Source organism: Geosmithia morbida (assembly GCF_012550715.1).
Source record: "Geosmithia morbida isolate 1262 chromosome Unknown scaffold_2, whole genome shotgun sequence".
NCBI lineage: Eukaryota > Fungi > Ascomycota > Sordariomycetes > Hypocreales > Bionectriaceae > Geosmithia > Geosmithia morbida.
The window spans coordinates 421,588-440,940 of record NW_023336189.1 but is presented as its reverse complement, the minus strand read 5'-3'; the positions used below and the strand labels follow the sequence as shown (position 1 = coordinate 440,940).

Here is a 19,353-nt window from a genome sequence, read left to right as displayed (position 1 = left end):
ATTCACGTCTTATATTGACATCTTGACGTATTGACACAGGGAATTCTGACCAGATTTTAACCAGCTGATTACTAATGACGCTTATTACCTGAAATTACTCTAAGATTGATCAGTAACACCGCTACTACTACGGAGTACTTACCACTATTACTACCACTACTACTGCTGCTGCTACTACTACTATTACTACTAACTACTACTACCACTACTACTACTACTACTACTACTACTAACTACTACTACTACTACTAACTAATTACTACTTACTACTACTAACTACTACTAAACTACTGCTACTACTTACTACTACTTACTACTAACTACCATGACTACCTACATACTACTGCCACATACTACTCTTACCTATTGTTGCTACTAACATATAACCCGTCTACACTACCGATAATACTCAACTTGTAAATACCTGCAACTTACTTTATTATGGCGGTTCATTGCCGTTTATTTCATGACGGTATCAGTGATGAACCTGCTGATAATCGCAATCCCGCCGTTGGTCCCCCCACATCTGGCCCTACAAAAGGGAATGAAAAATATAGAGAGATAATAATAATAAATATTTAATAGATATTATAAGAAGAAGAGAAAATTTTGAGAAATGTAAAAAATTTACCACACCCGCTCTCACAAACATCAACACAACCACCACCAGCATCACCAACCGCAAACCCCGACGACGCATCGACGGCCACTCCCACGCCCGGACACCCCGCCGAGATGGACACCCTCCGCTCCGTCGTCCAGCCCATAACGCACAACCTGCCCCCCCCGATCCGCGCCCTGGGCGAGTCCCTGATCACCCCGACCTGCTACCGGACCCTCCTCCTCGACGTCTCCCTCGAGGACGAGGCCTGCCTCCGGCTGGCCGTCTCCAAGGGGCTGGGCGTCGGCATCGTCGGCGCCTCGTCCGTCGTCAAGGTGCCCCAGATCCTCAAGCTGGCCGGCTCCCGCTCCGCCGACGGCGTGTCCTTCCTGTCCTACCTCCTCGAGACGACCGCCTACCTCATCACCCTGGCCTACAACGTCCGCAACGCCTTCCCCTTCAGCACCTACGGCGAGACCGCCCTCATCATGGGCCAGAACGTCGTCATCTGCGTCCTCGTCCTCAACTTCACCGGCCGCACCGCCCTGGCCGCCGTCCTGGTCGCCGGCCTCGCAGCCGCCGCCGCCGTCCTCGTCCGCCCCGACGTCGTCGACGCCAACGCCCTCGGATACCTCCAGGCCGGCGCTGGCCTGCTCGGCGTCGCCAGCAAGCTGCCCCAGATCGTCGCCATCTACCAGCAGGGTGGCACCGGACAGCTGAGTGCTTTTGCCGTAAGTTCATCTCTCTCTCTCTCTCTCTCTCTCTCTCTCTCCTCTGATTCCTCTTTCTTTGCCTCCGGCGGCCCTACCGGGAGTTTCCTCTCGCTCCGCTCGCTTTCCGGCGTCCCTCTCAGGTTACAAGGAGCGACTGAAGGAATTGTCTCCGGCCGCCCCTCCTGCTATCCCGCACTTGTTTCTCTCTCCTCTTGCTAACCCCAACTCCCCCCCCCTCTCTCTCCAGATCTTCAACTACCTCGCCGGATCCCTCACCCGCATCTTCACCACCCTCCAGGAGGTAGACGACAAGCTCATCCTCTACGGCTTCATCTCCGGCTTTGCCCTCAACCTCGTCCTCGCCCTCCAGATGGTCTGGTACTGGAATGCCCCGTCCGAGAAGGCCAAGGGCAAGCAAAGGGCTGTTGCTGCCCCTTCTTCCGCCGCCACCGCCGCCAAGTCTACCGGCGCTTCCACGCCCAAGAAGGCCCCTACCACTCGTCGACGGGGCTAGTCTGCGCGTACCGAGCTGAGGTGCGGCCGGACTTGCGCTTCTGTACTTTTTGCTTTGCTATGCTTTTTTATATATACATTCGATAATAGATAATATCTGCTTGATCCAAGCAATCCTTCCATCCACTGTTGGATATCGTAAACCCGGAAAAACGCCCTTTTCCTACTACGTAGATTGTATAAAGTCAGGGATATCATCCAACGCCCGTGCACACGTCACCCGTTCAGTCCCAGACGCCATCTGTCTCCGGCGGCCCCACCGGGAGCTCTTCTTCTTCTTCTCCTCCTTCTTCTCGCCCCGCTCGCTCCTCCTCCTGACAGATATTCGATAGGGAAGAGACCGCCTCCGGCGACCCTACCCGGGGGGTTGGGTTGGGTTCCTTCCTCGCTCCGCTCGCTTCGCTTCTCCTTCCTCGACCGATCGCTCAGCTAGGGGAACGGCCGTCCCGCGCAGCAGAGACACCGTTTCCCTGTCCCGAGATGGCTGACGGAGCAGCTGAAGCACACCCCCTTTCCGCAAATCGTACATCCGGCGTCGGACCCGTCCATCCCGTCCGCACACACGTCAACACCGCAGTCCTCACAGCTGCTCGGCCCGTCGTCATCTTGCCGTCGCTTCTGGGCAGGGGTCGTGACCGTCCTGGGGGCCGAAGATATATTCCAGAATGAATGGAGGTTCTGGCGTTGAGGTTGCTGCTGCTGCAGAGACGGTGTCTGCGTCTCATGTATCGGTGCGGGAATGGGTGTGGGTGCTGCCTGTCGTTGAGCAGAGTAGAGCATGCCGAGTGTCCGGTCTGCCATTGTTTGTTGTTGACGGGTCAGGAACACAGCTCCGAAGGGAATAGGGGGGAGGGGCTGACGGAGGGAATGCACATACGGTGGATCAGCTTCTCCGAGGGTCTCGAGTCGCGGAAACGCTTGAGCGTACGCGAGTGCAGATGCACGGGCGTCTCCATGGTCATGAAGTCGTTGCGAGGGGGGGAAGACGACGTGCTGCTCGGGGAAGACGACAGCTCCGAGGAGGAACGCTTGCGTTTGAGAATGGGCATCATGTTTGCCTAGGGTGCTGCGTCGATTGTATGATGAGAGGTTAGGCTCCGAACAGGAAAGAGGAAATGTATCGGCTCGAATACCATTTGCGAACCGGTAGGAGAGAGTGGGAGAGTGGGAGAGTGGGAGAGCGTGGAGAAGATGGAGAGTGGGAAGGATGACGGCCCTGCCTTAAAATGCGTGATGATACCAACACTCCCCGTAACGCGAGATTGGTGTCGCCGTCGCGCATCCCTGCACGCGTATATTGGGGGGGTTTTCTTTTCCGTGTCGGCATCTAGGGATCCACACTGACCACACACAGCACAGCACGCGTACCTGTATGTCTCACCTGCCATCCTCACAGGGCAGACACGAGCGAGGCGAGAGGGACTCTCCCCCCCCCCCCCCCCCCCGTAGGGCCGCCGGAGGTAAACGATAGGATAATGTTATCCGCCTCCGGCCGCCCTGCCGGGAGCTGGTCCCGCTTCGCTCGGACGTGCCGCGTCACGATGGTAGGCATGTAAACGTCACAACGAGCACCCAAGAGCACACACAAAAGGTGAAGATTAACGTGTATTTGTTCCCCCAAGGCAATGTATAGACGTCCCCGTTACCAACCCACGAATAGACAAAAAGAGGAGAAGAAGAAGAAAAACACCGTGAGTATAAAAAGGAGGGGGAGGAAAAAACGCCCTCCACATCCAATGCCAACCTAATCCCCAAGCCCTTTCCCCAGACCGAAACAAACAAAAGAGATGAGAAGAAATGACATGAAGATGTTGAGAATGCGTTTGCAAATCAGTAGTACATGGATTCGGACGGGATTACAACGTCGAATCGGATTTTTTTTTCGGATGATATAAAAGGATGTCAAACCCAGGTATATACGAGAGGGGAAAATAAACAATATAAAGATGATAAGAAAGGAGAAACGCCAGGTCTATGCCGAGGCAGAGGTGTGTATAGAACAAAGAAGAAGAAGAAGAAGAAGAGACAACAAGAGACTGTATACGGCCGTCGGGAATTACTTCGTTCGATGTGTGCCGTTGATGAGGAGTGCTGTATGTTACGTGTGTGGGGGGGTGGTGGTGTGCTGAGTGTGCGTGCATCGCGGGATGTGAGGTGCGAGATGCTGCATGTGTCGTCTCTGCGAGATGGTGCGTGAGATTGAAGAGTCGGAAGATGGCGGCAGATGAGCTGACGGGTGAGCAACGGGTGAGCGTCGGGTAGCCGAGCTAGATATTCACGGCCTTCCATCACGTCGAGGGCCAAACTGCTGGTTGCGGTGCTGGGCCATCCACCGCGCCGTCCTGTCGCTGGCGGCGTTGCTGCGCCCGGGCTGCTCGGCGGGCCTCTTGGTGTCCTGGCCTGCAGAGGATCCGGCGGTGGCACCCGTGGCGGCGCGTGCCGACGGAGCCGCTCCGGGGACGAGGTCGGTGACGGCCTGGGCGATCGAGGCGACGACGTATCCGCGCAGCTCGCCGTCCTCGCACTGATCCTCCTTCTCCAGGCGGAAACGCTCGTCCTTGCCCAGGTTGGCGCGGCGGAGGGCCTTGATCTCCTGGGTGACGTAGAGGAGCACCTCTTCAGGGCAGCGTCTGCGCTCGAGAGCGTGCTCCGACTTGCGCACATAGCGGCGCGTGACGTCGGTGGCGCCGTCGATGGAGAAGGCGATGCAGTACGACATCTTCTTGCCCCAGCCATCCGTGTACAGCCTCGGGTTGTCCCAGGCCTCCTCGCAGGCGTCGACGTGCACCCAGCGGCGCTGGTGATCCGAGTACACCTCCGTCCACACGTGGTCCTCGGCGTTCCACACCCACCGCACCCGGCCGCCCACGGCCCGGCACAGCATGGTGAAGCAGTTGGCCCACTCACCCACGCGGCCGCGCTTCGTCTGCAGCAGACGCCACACGTCGCCGAAGCGGGGGAAACGCTCGTGCGAGCGGCACGCCGAGCACTGGTACAGCTCCACGCTCAGGGCACCGCAGGCGTTCTCCTCGGGCGTCGGTGCCGTCCTGCCCACGGCGAAGGTGGGTGACGAGCAGGCCTGGCAGGGAGGGTTGTTGACCCAGCTGAAGAAGGATCGTTTGAACCACCTGCATAGACGGTCGTGTCAGCTCTCGACGATCCAGGCAGCGGCGGGAGCGCTTCAGACGGCGCAGAGGATGCGCGTGGGGGGGGTGCGGGTGAGGGGAATCGAGAGGTGCTCACCTTAGCAGCGCACGGATGACGCAGTCCTGGTACCCCCACTCGGGTCTCCGGCCATCGCCCATACTCTCGGCCTCGGCGCGCATGACCTGGCTCTCCTCCTCGGCCTCGCCGTATATACGGTCGAGCGGAATGGCCTGGAGGGCCTCGTCGAGCAGCCCCGGGTTCTCGTACTTGGTCGGGGTGAGGGATAGGCTGATGAGGAGGTTGCGGAACTTTTGCGACTCGCGGTCGGTGGCTGTGGGCGGGGTGGGGATGATGGGGAGATGGCGCATGGAAGATGGGGAGTACGAGGGAGGCACCGAGGGCTGACCGTGGGCGCTGGCGGGGCGGGCGAGATCGTCGGCCGAGGACACGCGCAAGTTGGCGCTCGACGCACGCTCAGCGAGGCCAGATTGGGGGGAGGCGTGTCGTGATGACGATCGCAGTTCGTGGAGGCGCTTATCCCTGAGGAGGCCCTCGAAGCGCACGCGCAGGTCGTGAGCCCATTCCTCGCCATATTCGTCCCGGCCGGCGGGCCCGCTGCCGAGCGGGGTGTTGTTCCGGCCAGCCATGATGCGTCTGCGTATGTGTACGTGTGCGTGTACGTGTTGTCTGCGGAATCTGCTCCTCGCAGATCAGGGCTCTAGACTATGGAGCGAGCCGAGGAGGACAGGGTGGTGGTCTCGTCGTCGTCGTCGGGAGCGAGTGGATAGACCGAACGTCGTCGGGTGGTGGAGATCAAGGACAGCAGGCAGAGACCTGCGTCGTCCGGAGTAGGGCGTCGTCCAGTGTGTCGTCGGTGTGTATAGGTAAGCTTGGATCGCGGAGATGGACTGTTTCGTACGACTGCGACCTTCTGCCTTTTCTTTCCCTCCTCTCGATGGGGGGAGAGTGAGAAGGCCTGGGCTTGCCGCCTTGTCTGAAACCGGGTGGGCGGTTCGGCGGTTGGCGGATATGCGCACAGCCTCGATGGTGGTGTCCTGAAGGTACGAATCGCTCGGCGTGGGTCGATGTCGGGCGAAGACGATGCGAGTCGAACAGATGTGATGAGCGGGGATGGAAGAGAGGAGAAGAGGGAGAAGGAGGGGAAACGAGGGTATCGTCGAAGACGGAATCTGTGTGGGAGAGCAAGGTGGTAAAAGGTGGAAGACGAGTCTGTCTGAAGATGACTTGGTTGGGAGGAGAGACCTGACGAGTACTCGTAAGCCAAGAAGAGAAGGGGAAGGCGTGGAAGCGTGGAAGCGTGGAAGGAGGGGACGAGAGTGGATACCCGGGCTACGAGTACGAGTAACATACATGCACGTTGGGGGGAGAGAGAGAGAGAGGCAAGTGTGACGGAGAGTATTGCGTCGCCTCTCTCCGATTTTGCTTGCGCAACCCGCCAACGTGGAGTGGGGACCTCTGGGCCTTAGGGCCCTTTTTTTTTTTTCTTTTTTTCTCTTGCTCTTCTTCTCTCTCCTCTCTTCTTGCTTTCCTTCCCCTTTCCAACCTTCTCTACAGTGGACAGGTAGCCTGTAGGGCAGTACGGGTATCGATCGTAAGCAGGTGGTTCGGGGAGCGAGATCACTCAGTCGTGACTGTGAGAGCGGTGCAGACTGCGAGCAAGGCTCTGTACGGATTACGGGCTGCTCTATACGGAGTGACAGATGATACGGGTGTAATCTGTACAGGTTATATATGTTACCACTTGTTACATGCGAGCATACATGCGGGTATACGCACGTACATGTATATACGAGTCATCCGTAGAGGGCTCGTACTCTGTAATGAAGAGGCCTGCCTAGAGCTCCGTAATGGGTGGCTACTGCAGACTGCCGTACGCGTCAGCTAACCTCTCCGGGCCAATCAGTCGGCTCCCCTTCACACTGCCCCGTCCCCACGAGGCTATTTCTCGTGGTGGACGGCAGGTAGAGGTACGCAGCAAGGCTCCGCGCGCCTTGCGCCCCAGGGGGGGCCTGGATCTGTATCCAGGGCCCGGTGCGCTGTATATCTGCCACATCGCTGCCTATCACGAGCCTACCCTGGGTGGGAGCCGTCGGGGTTGCGCAGCCCCTCCCCGCGAACGTGTACCGTTACCTCGAGAGGCCTCGGGTTAGGCGATGACGAGTTCAGCCAAACCGCCTGTCCACTTTTCGCGGGAGAGTTATCTCTCACACGTAGAGAGGATGAGTCTCTGGGTGAGTACGTACGAGCACGGGTTATATGCTCTGCTCCTCGATCTCCACCTGTCGTGGGCCTGCCGTGGTGGTAGCGGTTGGCGGCAGGGCATGAGCTCGTACTCTGCGATACAATACAGGTTAACCCGTACATGGCTGAGAGCACTCCGTCACTGGTTGGTGGTGCTGTTGATATGACCAGTATCCAGCAGTCGCGACGGAGATACGTTCTTACACCCCATACGTCTCCCGTAATCAATCATGTCCAGCGCATTGCAAATGGGGCGCCGAACCACGTCCGTACGGGAGGATGTAGAGATTGCTTTCTTGGCTCTGACGTTTTACGTGCGCAGCATGAAGAAGGCGTGACGAATAGGATGTGTAGCGTGTGCGGGTGTTACAGAGAAGAGCAAGAGACGCAGAGAGCAGAGAGCAGAGAGCGGAGAGAAGTGCGACGTAACATTGAAATTGGCCAGGGGAGGCACAAGGGAGAACGGATGCGATTATGCCACGCGTCACCAGCATCACCACTACTAGCCGGATACTTGGCTAGGCTACCGGTAGGCTGATGAATATACAGCACATCGGAGCGTCACTCTAGTGCTCTCTGCACATGATCCGTACCTATTCCACATACTCACATAGTCCACTCTAGCCATCACTCCGTACGCTCTCTACGGATTACATATACTCGGTAGTGGCCGATCAATGATTCGTACGAGAGCGTACGGGGCCAGAGAGTCGAGTCCCATATTCGGAGAGCGTGGCCGTATTTCCATCATTGGTAAGAAGGAAAGAAGACGAGACTGGGGATGTTTTCAATTGTTTTCATCTTATCTGGTCTTTTGACTCCTTCTCTTTCACAGATGGCTTCGTCATAATGCCAGACGGTCCTCTTGACACGCAGAGTCCCTCCCAGCCTGTTCCACGGACCACATATTGTCATCGTGTATTGGTAGCGATACGATACGCGTAACCGAGCCAGCAACCTGCACCTCTCTCTCCCTCCCTCTCCCTTCTCTCTCTCCCATGTTCCGTTGGATCATCATCCCCTTTCTTCCCCCTATACCCATAACCCCTCTGACACACACACAAGACACGCACGCACACCCGAGTACGCGTCACCCTCTTCGACCATCCCGTCACACTCCCATACATCATATTACTCGTACCATCCGCCGACACCCACCGGTGCCACCACCCGTCCACGCCCGCTGATGATCAAACAACCCCCATCTCGAAGGGTGGGCGGATCCACCTTGCCATTCTCAATTCCTTCCCACCCCAGGTTGAATCGTGAATCGTGATACTGTCCTGTAGGCTGTACTCTGTAGACTGTAATAGCAGTCTGTGCAGATTAGAGAGAAATAAGATTAGAATTAAGGCCAGGTTGCCAAGCTCTCTAGGGATCAATGGTTCGATGGATGACTAGAAACGCATGTGATATCAACCAGCCTACTATTTTTCTCTCTTTTTTTTTTCATCTCCCCAGGGTCCACCCGTCATCATACAAAGGCTGAGTGAGATATTTCGTTGTTGGGGTTTTTTTTTTTTTTTCCTGCTGTGGTGTGGTGTCTCGTCTCGTGATGCTCGTGTGATGCTCTCACCGACTTTATTACCTACCCGGTACACATCGACACTCTTCACAACCACCACCGACAGCAGAAGATGGCACGGATTGACTCGGATGAAATGCGTGGCGTACTGTCGGTTTGGACATCAATTATATGTAGAGAGGGAGGAGAGTACGTCTCGTGAGGAAAATCTCTTGTTCCGTATTCAACCTCATCGAAAAAGACTTTGGTTTGTATTGCGTGGAAAACATCTAGTCGAATCAACTATGCAAGAAAACTGATAGACCGCGCCCTATAACTGGAATGGGTTGGAACAACAGGCGTTGTCTATACCAGACAAATCACAGAAGCGCCAGCAAGAAATCAATGATGAACATTTTTTTTTTTGCTCCTCTCTCCCTCCCTCCCTCTCATTCTCCCTCCCTCCTCTCCTCTCTCTCCTCTCCTCTCTCGCTGTACCCTACCTATCCTCGACCATATACCTCTCCTGCATATCAACGTCCCAAGTCGGCCTCTCCACGAGCGCCACCTCATCCTCCTCGAGGCCCACCACCCCAAAGATGGGCCTGTACTTGTACGTCATCCACCAAGCCTTGGGCTGGCCCGCGGCGCCCGCCCCAGACACCTCGAGGCTGCTCCCGGGCCTCACTCCGTCCTCCTGATTACTGCTGTCGTCATCGTCGTCGTCGTCGTCGTCGCCGTCGCCGTCGTCGTCGTCATCGTCATCGTGGTACCGCTTGCCGCCGCCGCCTCGACCTCCGTTCTTGACGGCAGCAGCGTCGACGACGTTCTCCTCTCGACCGTCGACGTGGCGCGTGATCTGGTGAGGAGTCAGGTTGCTCTGCGTCATCCTGCCTCCGGCTCCGGTGCCGTGTCCGGTCCTCTTGCGCTTCAGGCTCGAGACCGTCAAGACCTGTCCGTCCTGGCCGACGGTGGGCTGCCTGAGGTCCTGCGACATGTCGAGCATCACGAGGAACGACACGCCGTAGATCCACACGCGCGACGCGCCCTGCCAGAAGACCGCCTTGGGGATGTCTAGCAGGTCGAGGATCGGCGCCGGAAGCGCCTTGCGGGGGTGTCGGCGTGACCACGGCGTCAGGGAGCCTTGCAGTGCGTGGAAGGCCAGCACGTTCCACGAGCTCGTGATGGCCAGGAGCGTGTGGTCGTCGTCACCCGCTCCCGAGGACTCCGAGCCGCCGCCGGGGGCAAAGGCCAGCACCGCGGGTGAGCCGGGGAGCTTGGGCAGGAGCTTGCCGTTGGCGTTGCGGACCCAGCTGCTGCCGTCCTCACCACCACCACCCGTCGTGGTCTCGTCGTCGTCGTCGTCGTCGTCGTCGTCGCTGCCGCCGCTCTCGGAGGCCACGGCCTCGGCTTCGTTCTCGCCGGCGCCGTTGGCCCTTCCTTGCGATCCGCGCAGGACCCACGTATCGATGTATCCGGCCAGGTCGGCCGTCGCCAGAACCTTGGAGTCGGCGCTGAAGGCAACGTGCGCCACCGTCCGGTCGTACTTGCCCAGGCCGCCGTTCTGCATGTAGCGGGGGATCTGACGGCGCAGGCGGGTCAGCCTGCGGGTCTGGGTGGCCGGGGACCTATCGTCGTCGTCGTCTGCATTGTCGGAGGAGGAATCCGGCTGCTGAATCCTGGTCACCAGGATGCGCTGACCGTCCTGGACCGTGGCGAGCCAGGATCCGTCGGGCGAGAGCTGCACCTTGGAGGCGCCATTCTTGCTTAGCTCCTGGGACATGACGCTGACGGTCCACAGCTTGAGGTCGGACGGCTTGGTGACCGGGTGCTCGCTGTGCTCTAGGCGGAAGGCCTTGACGTCGGTGGCCGTGGAGACGACGACGAGGGTGCCCTCGTCGTTGATGGTGGCGTCGGAGATGTTGGAGTCGCCCTTGACGACGATGGTCTTGAGGAGCTTGCGGTTCTGGCTCAGATCGCCGTTCTCGCCGCTGTCGTCGTCCATGCTGTTGATGATGTCGCTGGCGGCCCGGCGGAGTTGCCAGATGTGCAGCTCCCTGTCCCACCAGCTCAGGATGAACCGCGCTTTCCGCGCGCTGGCGATGGGGGGCTGCTGTGGGAGGTTGGAGATGACGCGGTGGTTCTCGCGGCCCATTTCCTTGAGGGGGACGATGACGGGGTTGGCATCCGGACCTGGAGGAGGGGGTGGTCGGTCAGTATGGGTGTGTAGACAGAGAAAGACACGGGGAGGGAGAGAGAGAGAGGGAGAGAGAGGGAGTGTGAGTGTGCTTGCGTGGGTCCGCGTGTGAGAACATTACCTCCTGAAATGACAACACTTATGTGACCACTCTCGAACGAAGCCATGGCCTTGACATCGTGATCGTGGTACCTGCGACCCCAGACCTTGGCCCAGCGGGAGCCGTTCAGCTTGTACAGGACGGTCCTGCGGTCCATGCCGCCGCTGAGGATGGAGGAGCCGTCGGCGCTGATGGCGAGGCTGAGGACGTCCTGCTTGTGGCTCTGCAGCCTCTGGGTCTGGGTGTACGTCTTGCCGTCCCAGATGCACACCTGGCCGGTGGAGTCGGCCGAGACGATGTTCCCGTTGGGCAGGCACTGGACGGACCAGGCGATGATGTCCTTGGAGCCGCCGGGGCCGGAGCCGGCGTCGGCGCCCAGCGTCATCCTGCGCAGGAGGTGGCCCTTTGCGATGTCGTAGGCGCGCACGGTACCGTCGGAGCAGCCGACGACGACGACCTTGCGCGTCTGGAAGGTGATGCTGACCATCTGGGCCTTCTTCGTGGGCGAGCGGACGACGACACGCTGGAAGCGCAGGTCGTCGTCCTCGACCGAGTACATGACCAGCTCGCCATCGATGGTGCCGGCGACGAGCTTCGTGCCGCCGGCGGAAGCGTTGCCGACGGCACCGTTGATGGTGGCAGAGCCGGAGGCATCACTGGGCTGGGCGGCGATGCACCAGATGTCTCCGTGCTGCCCGCTGGCGTGCCTCTTGGGCTTGGCCGTCTCGAGGTCCCACTCGGTCACGGTGGACGTGTAGCCGATGCTGAAGAGCCGGGACCTGCCCACGAGGGTGCGGCCGTCGCCCAGGTCCTGGTCCGGCTCGTTGACCCAGACCAGCCCGTCGATGCTACGGTCCTTGCCGCCACGGATGATGAGCTCCTGGTGCCAGGAGCCGTTGGCCGGGTTCCAGATCTCAATGTCGCCGTTTGCGCGGCCTATGGCCATGCGCGCCACGTTGGCGTGCTTGGCCGTCCGGGTGCGAGGGTGAGAGAGGGCGATGGCGTTGATAGCCGAGGGTTGGAATGGCACGAAGCGGCAGCGGTGGACGTCCATGTTTGCGGTTGCCGCCCTGGGGAATGTTTTTCCCCTTTGATTCCTCCCCTTCTTCTTCTTCTTTCCCTGTTCCCCCCTTTTGATCACGTCCTCTATTTTTGTATATTAAAGCGGATCGAATCGAATTGGCCTCTCTCAGGGTCGGGTGAGAAAAGGGAGAGATGTTGGTGGTGACGGGGACTTTTTTTTTTTTTGCTGAGAGAAGCCTACAGAGAGAATGAAGGCGTAGAACTTTTTTTTTTTTTTTTTTCTAAATCATGGCTTCTCCAGATCTTATCGTTTCCTTGGTCCAAGCGTCTCTCAGTGACAAAGTGCTTCTTTGCCAAGGTCCAAGGCTACCCCTCCAAATCGGTACGTACTCCTTTTTTTTTTCTTCCTTTTTTCCTTTTTTTTTTTTTGCTGCCCCTCGTCTTCCGATCTTGCGCCGTTCCAGCGTCGTCATCTCCAAAAAGTCTATGGCGTAAACTCTCATAGTATTTGCTCTCCTTCTTCTAACATATAATTTATTATTCGTCTCAACATTAGTAGAGCTTGAATATCACTAAAAAAAAATCCTTTCCCCCTCTCTTCCTTTTCCTTTCCGATCTTATATATTCAACTTTCGAGCGACGAAGAGTCATCTCCTCCCTCTTATACGCGCTGCGCAGACTAAACCCCCCTCCCCCCCTTAACTCCATCCTGTCCCGCATTTGTCACCATACCGGACTCGGTCTTGGACGAGCATAACTTGCGACGACGTTGAAACATTGAGAGACTCGCCTCTCAGTCGCATTGTACATCGGGAAAGCAGGACCGCATCGGTTGATTGAACAGAAAAAGAGTCGAGCAGCATACAAGCCACGAATAACAACAGAATTACCGGACAAATACCCCTCCACCCCGCTCTGCAACCACCCACCACACAATGGACTTTAATAGCTCTTCGCCCTTCCCAGAGGGAGTCATCTCCTTCTTGGACACGGACCTTTACAAGCTTACCATGCAATGCGCCGTCTTCAAGTGCTTTCCCGATGTCGAGGTCACATATGCCTACACGAATCGGACCCCGGACAAGAAGCTCTCGAGGGCGGCATTTCGCTGGTTGGAGAAGCAGATTCAGAGTACGACATTTCTCTCACCCTCTGCCTCTCTATGCCATTCTCTGTCCCTTTCCCCTCTCTTTCCCCTCTCTGTCTTCTTCTTTCTCTCTCTCTCTCTCTCTCTCTCTTCTTCCATATCCATTAATCTCCTCTTAGTTCCCCAATTCAGAGTCAAGACTAACCCAGAGGTACGAAAATAGAACTCGGCAACATATCCCTCTCGGCAGAGGAATACCGTTACCTCGTAGAGAACTGCGACTACCTGACCCCGGACTATGTCGACTTCCTCAAGGAGTTTCACCTTCACCCGCGCGAGCAAGTGTCCATCAGCTTCCACCCAGTGGGAGGTACCGACACGGGATCCGACGACCAGCTCGGCGACACAGACATCAGCATCAAGGGCAAGTGGGTCGAGACGATACTGTACGAGATCCCCATCCTGGCCCTGACATCGGAGGCCTACTTCAAGTTTATGGACACGGACTGGGACTACGAAGGCCAGGAGGAGGCCGCCTTCGACAAGGGCCTCAGGCTCTTTGAGGCCGGCTGCGTCACCTCGGAGTTTGGCACGCGCCGCCGTCGCGACTACCACACCCAGGCCCTCGTCTTCCGCGGCCTGGTCCGGGCCGCCGACAAGGCCAAGGAGCAGGGCCACACCGTCGGCAGGCTGTCGGGCACGAGCAACGTCCACCTGGCCATGCGCTTCAACATCCCGCCCGTCGGCACCGTGGCCCACGAGTGGTTCATGGGCACCGCCGCCGTCATCGGGGACTACCGGGCTGCCACCGAGGAGGCCCTGTGCCGATGGGTCAGCGTCTTCGGCCCCAAGCTGTCCATCGCCCTGACCGACACGTTCGGCACCCCCGAGTTCCTCAAGGCCTTCAGCAAGCCCGTCCAGGCCGTCGAGGACGGAAAGGGAGGGACGTACCCCGTCGAGAAGCTCACCCAGGCGGATGGCTCCGCCAAGACGTATGCCGAGCTGTTCGCCGGTGTCAGGCAGGACTCCGGCGACCCAGAGGAGTTCGTCCGCGTCATGCGCAAGTACTACGACTCCGAGGGCATAGACCCATCTGGGAAGACGATTGTATTCTCCGACTCGCTCAACATTGACCGCTGCCTCCTCTACAAGAAGGCCGCCGAGGCCGAGGGCTTCAACCCGACATTTGGTGTTGGCACCTTCCTCACCAATGATTTCACTCATCGCAAGACGGGCACCAAGTCAGTGCCCTTGAATATCGTCATCAAGCTTAGCTCGGCGGCTGGCCGTCCGGCCATCAAGATAAGGTACGTCTTCTCTTCCCCTCCCCTTCATCTCTCCCCTCCTATATCATCCGAGAAAAGCTAAGATTGAACCAAAAAAAAAAAAATAAGCGACAACATTGGCAAGAACACTGGAGATAAGGACCTGGTGGCTCAAGTCAAGAAGCAACTCGGTTACGTTGAAAATGAGTGGGCTGACGGTGACGAGACGTCGAGATGGGGAAAGGAAAGTGACAAGGCCAAGGCGTAGGCACAGCAGAAAGTGCTTTGAACCCCCCTCCCCCCCTCCCCTTTCTTTCTTTCTCTCTTCTTCTTCTTCTTCTTCTTCTTCTTTCCTCTCTACATCTTCATCTTGGATATCAAGGTCAGTTCCTCTAGGCAATATAAAGAAACACAGGCATCGTTCATACACAAAAAATCAAAAATCAAAAAAAAAAGAGAAAAAAAAAATCTATTAGAGTCAATCACTACTCACTACTATTATTATTACCTTTAGGTTGTTACCCTGCTCTTGGCCATTGCTCCTTCCTCCTTCCCATCTCTTTGGCCCCCTCCACCCTCACGCTCCTTCTAGGATGACGATTCTCATGACAGTACTGTTGAAGAACCGATCCTCGATCATGTCTATCTCTCCCCTCTTCTCCTCCTCTCCACCATAGACCGATCTTCTATCATTTTCCTTTCTCTCTGTACCCTGAAACCCATCCAATCTCCAACTCATACACCAGCTTTGAACATCCAATATTGGACAGAGGCAGGAGACGTGCTCGAGCGGCAACGGAGTCATCGAGATGGACCGTCCATCAAAAGACTAGGAGCAGCCTCAGGACGACGCAGAACCAGACCTTGAATTAGGACTCTTGAGCCTCAACGAGAGTCAGTCTGAGAAGGAGGACGAGAAGGAGGACGAGAACCAGAGCCGAGCCCAAGATCACGGCCCGCCATCTCCAACATTGTCTACTGGATTGACGCCACCTCCGCCGCCGCCGCCGAGCCCCGCAACGTACCGTGCTGGATCACCGCCACCTCCCCTGCCTCCGAGACCTGAGAATTCTTGCACTTCACCTCAGCCGTCACCATGCCCCCACCGTATCGACGGCGGCATCCAACCCCAACGTGGCAGTCCCGAGGCCAGTATCGTCCTCAACGCCATCGACTCCAGCAGTGAGGTCCACGGTGGCAGCAACGCCGTGAACCGCCCCGACCGATTCCCCGCACCTGTTCGTCTGCCCCGACTTGACAGCGAGGCGCTCGGTAGATATGTCCACAACCGAGCCCGTTGGAGGACTGCATGTGCCGTGATTGGTATCGCTGTCCTCGCCGTGTTTTCGCGTCGGCGTCTGTGGTCTCTTCTGAGGATCTTGGGGGATCTTGAAAGCGAATGATTGTATGTCTCTTACTTGTCTTGACGAACAGTATTCTTTTTTTCGAGGCCCCTCCTTTTTTTTTTTTTCCGTCACTTGCATTTCAAACAACGAGGACCAGTACGATGAAGTTTGCTACGGGGTCGCCAGCGATACGAATCATATAATACATGGAATGGGGAACAAGCGAATATCACAAAATGAAGGACCAAGAACGAAGAAATACTCAAGAGAAAGATGTCCTTTTCTTCTTCTTTTTCTTGTGAAGAACAAGACAGTAAAAAGTCTCAGCGAAGAGGAGAAAAGTGATTCTTTCTGTCCCAGTCATCTCCCTCTCATCGAGTGACCGCAATCACTGACCTGTCTCCTCGTGTCTCCAATACACCAGTCGAGAAACGGCCTGTGCTCCTCGTTAAGCTGGTGATGTAGACGCGGTAGCAGGCAGGTTCTTGCGGGGAGAGCAGAGAGTAGGGGAAAGGCGGGATGAGATGAGGTGCCTTGTGCGTGTGCGTGTGTGCGTGCCTTGTACGGTTCCATGAAGCAATACGGTACCGTGAAGCTTCTCTGAGTAGAAGTTTTGTCAGGATGAAGCGCATCCAGACTAGAAAGAAAAGACTCTTTGCCCACCTCCTTCTCTCTGCCTTCTTCCTGCCAGACAATGGATACAGGCTAGGTTGATTGAGCCAATATATGATTATCGATCGTCCCGTCTCTGCAGAAGCAAGGCAGGTTCAGACAGAATAAAAGATCCTGTCAGAAACATGGCATGTATTGCGCATATTCTCATGATCGACTCCGGGCTTACCGCTGCGAAACAGCAGACAGGGAGGGAGAGAGAGTGTGTGTCTATGTGCGAGTCAAGGAGTCAAGATGTGTGCACACACCGAAAAGAGTGTGTGCACCGAGAACAAATTACGGCAATACCGGCTAAGCTGAACATGACAATTATCACCTGTTTTAGGAAAAGCTACCATGCAGGCCCTGATGAGGATTCTACATGGAACGTAGACGTACGTGCGTCCCTTGGGCTGGAACACAGGCACGGGGCAGAGCGTCCCATCTGCTGCCCTCCCTCCCTGTTGATCGTCCCTTCTTTTCCATTGGTTATTCTCCACATTCGACATACTCACCCTCCCACTCGCCAGGTTTTTGGCTCACACGTACAGGTAGCTCTCCCGCTACGATGCGTCGCACCGGCTGGTTGCTTGCCTCTCGGAGTCTTGATAGAAAGACTGGCAGGGCAGGGGAAACCACGCGGGGCAGGCGAATGGAATGATGCATCCACTGTACCCGTACGATTGCAGCGTGGTGGTGATTGCAGATGTCCAGGTTCTCTCACCGCATCGACCGAGTTGCAGAACCGAGGATAGAATCATACGTCGTGATAGATAATGCGTGGTCGGTGCGTTGGGTCACCCCCGTGCTGGACTCTGCAAACCCATGCCAAGCGTGCGGGAATGGATTCGGATGCCAACCCTTCCTCCATGGGTCCAGAACCCATGGAGGGACGTGTGGATTGCGCAGGAGAGAAGGATGAGAACGTGATGAGAAGTTGGGAATCAAGTGCCCCAGCCCCAAAAGCCCCAGGATTTCGGGTGCCGCGTTAAACCGAACAAGTAAATGTAATCTGTACAAAGGGTGGGAAGGTACCACCAAGTCCACCAAGTCTGACTCGCCACTTCTTCCCATCTCAAACCCATTACATCGGAGGCTGGTGATTGGGTGTGTAGTGTTACCTACCCCTGGTGTCTGTCACGCGGACGATTCAGAAACAGAGAGTCAAGCTCATAAAACAAAGGCAAGGAGGAGCGTTGCGGGGAGCAGCGTCGTAGACATTGTGATGGTGGGAGCGGCAATATTAGCGTATACCTTCCCGTCAGAAATTTTGCGGCAGAGCCCGTACTCTGGTCAAGTTTTCACCTCCATGCCTCTGCCAGGGACAATCCAGCTGCACATACCGTTATATGACTCATGAGTACTAGACGTCCCGCCTCGAGAGTTGAGACATGCGGAGAGGACGGCAAGACCGGGACCTTCCTCTGCCCTTCTCCATCTCAACCCCAGACTTTCGGCCGCCCGCTCCCCACGCCGTACGCCAAAACAATTTTACGAGTACGGGTGACGAGACAGAAACATTGTGGGGAGAGACGGCTGCTGGTATTGATTGGTACCGAGGTGTCCTTGCGGGGGTGGGGGTGCAGGGACTCAGACTAGTCACGGCATACACTACGACTCCTGCCAGGGACTAGAGTATGGAACTACCCACCAATTGCATCAGTCCTATTTGGATGACAGCCCAAGAGGTTCGACTGCGACGTACTCGTACGGATATTACGAGCACAGGCACGTACGCTGTACAGAGTGGGGAGGTAAAAGCAGAGCAGAGAGCAGAGAGTACTCATACAGGTAGATCGTGGCAGATTGGATGATCGATGGCTGGTTGCGACGCGGTCGCACGAGGGACACGACGCCGTTCGTCCGAGACCCCAACTCTACCTACTCAGTCAATGCTCCGGTCGTATTCGGTCTCCAGTCTTTGGTTTCCAGCCTTCAGCCTTCGGTCTCCAGTCGGTACAGCGGACATCCTTACCCGTCTGGGAGTAGCAGTGATATCTCCCCTGGTACGCTTGTCCTTGGGGACGATGAGGAGGCATCATTTCAACGCATAGGTCCCCCAGAACGAGGGTAATAGCTTTGCCTACCTTGTCGGGTGTAAAGAAGAAAAAAAAAGGCAAGGACTGCCAAGCAATAATAACGACGAGATTAGTTTGTATCGAGCACGGAGCAACGGATGCTCTTGACCTGTAAAGCGCAGTCTTTCAATGCAGCCAAGCAAGTCCAATTTCCAGTTCTCTTTTCCGGAAGCACCCAGCTCTACGCGAACCGCGAACTTGTCACGATGACGGTGGAATGAAATAAACTCGGATTGATGACACCCTCTCACGTCCTCCTGTCCAACGAGATGACGGATATCATAGCCAAGCTTTTCTCTCTCTCTACGTAGCTACCCAACCTGCACGGGGGCATGATGCATCATCTACGGAGTCGTCGGAGCACTGTACCGGTACGTGAAAAAAAAAAAAAAGCTTACATTTCCCCTCTTTAATGCCAAGAAAGGAAGACACAGTGATAGGAGAGAGAGAGAGAGAGTGTGTGTGTGTGTGTGTGCGTGTGTGATAGGAGAGAGAGGGAGAGATAGATAGATATATTCGCCAAGAAGCTAGAGACTGTCAAGGGGTGTGATGTAGTGGGCGTTGGCATTCATAGCCACAGAAAGCCACAGAGACTTACGAGTGATACTCCAAAGAAGAATGAAGGACCCCAGAAGAGGGCAACGAGGGCAGTGATGGACAAGGATCTTCCCCAGAAGCCAAGACTGGAATCTCCGCTAAAGGCCCTAGAGGGAATGAACAGTCAAGATACGAAAAAAAAAGGAAGAGGAAAGTGCGGGGAAACAGGTTTGCGGGGGGGGGGGGGGGGGGGGGGGGGGGGGGGGGGGGGGGGGGGGGGGGGGGGGGGGGTTACTACGAGTAGGATTATTCTAGGATCTGAACCTGGA

General features: G+C 56.5%; 5 protein-coding genes across 5 annotated transcripts; 2 read left to right on the top strand and 3 right to left on the bottom strand.

Moving 5' to 3' along the window:
* Nucleotides 1–735: 735 nt before the first annotated feature.
* Nucleotides 736–1,828, top strand: GMORB2_3784 (uncharacterized protein; the record flags this gene model as incomplete). The annotated part of the gene is made up of 2 exons (XM_035465760.1): nucleotides 736–1,332; nucleotides 1,562–1,828. The coding sequence occupies 2 exons, from the start codon at nucleotides 736–738 to the stop codon at nucleotides 1,826–1,828; spliced, it is 864 nt and encodes a 287-aa protein (XP_035323597.1).
* A 424-nt stretch (nucleotides 1,829–2,252) lies between these two features.
* Nucleotides 2,253–2,879, bottom strand: GMORB2_3783 (uncharacterized protein; the record flags this gene model as incomplete). Its single annotated transcript, XM_035465759.1, has 3 exons — nucleotides 2,253–2,311; nucleotides 2,355–2,621; nucleotides 2,705–2,879. 3 exons carry the CDS (start codon nucleotides 2,877–2,879, stop codon nucleotides 2,253–2,255), a joined length of 501 nt encoding a protein of 166 aa, XP_035323596.1.
* A 1,223-nt stretch (nucleotides 2,880–4,102) lies between these two features.
* Nucleotides 4,103–5,621, bottom strand: GMORB2_3782 (uncharacterized protein; the record flags this gene model as incomplete). Its single annotated transcript, XM_035465758.1, has 2 exons — nucleotides 4,103–4,955; nucleotides 5,071–5,621. The coding sequence occupies 2 exons, from the start codon at nucleotides 5,619–5,621 to the stop codon at nucleotides 4,103–4,105; spliced, it is 1,404 nt and encodes a 467-aa protein (XP_035323595.1).
* Nucleotides 5,622–9,239: 3,618 nt separating this feature from the next.
* On the bottom strand, nucleotides 9,240–12,091 carry GMORB2_3781 (U3 small nucleolar RNA-associated protein 4; the record flags this gene model as incomplete). Its single annotated transcript, XM_035465757.1, has 2 exons — nucleotides 9,240–10,933; nucleotides 11,059–12,091. 2 exons carry the CDS (start codon nucleotides 12,089–12,091, stop codon nucleotides 9,240–9,242), a joined length of 2,727 nt encoding a protein of 908 aa, XP_035323594.1.
* Nucleotides 12,092–12,995: 904 nt separating this feature from the next.
* Nucleotides 12,996–14,680, top strand: GMORB2_3780 (nicotinate phosphoribosyltransferase; the record flags this gene model as incomplete). Its single annotated transcript, XM_035465756.1, has 3 exons — nucleotides 12,996–13,191; nucleotides 13,371–14,454; nucleotides 14,542–14,680. 3 exons carry the CDS (start codon nucleotides 12,996–12,998, stop codon nucleotides 14,678–14,680), a joined length of 1,419 nt encoding a protein of 472 aa, XP_035323593.1.
* Between the last annotated feature and the right edge of the window lie 4,673 nt (nucleotides 14,681–19,353).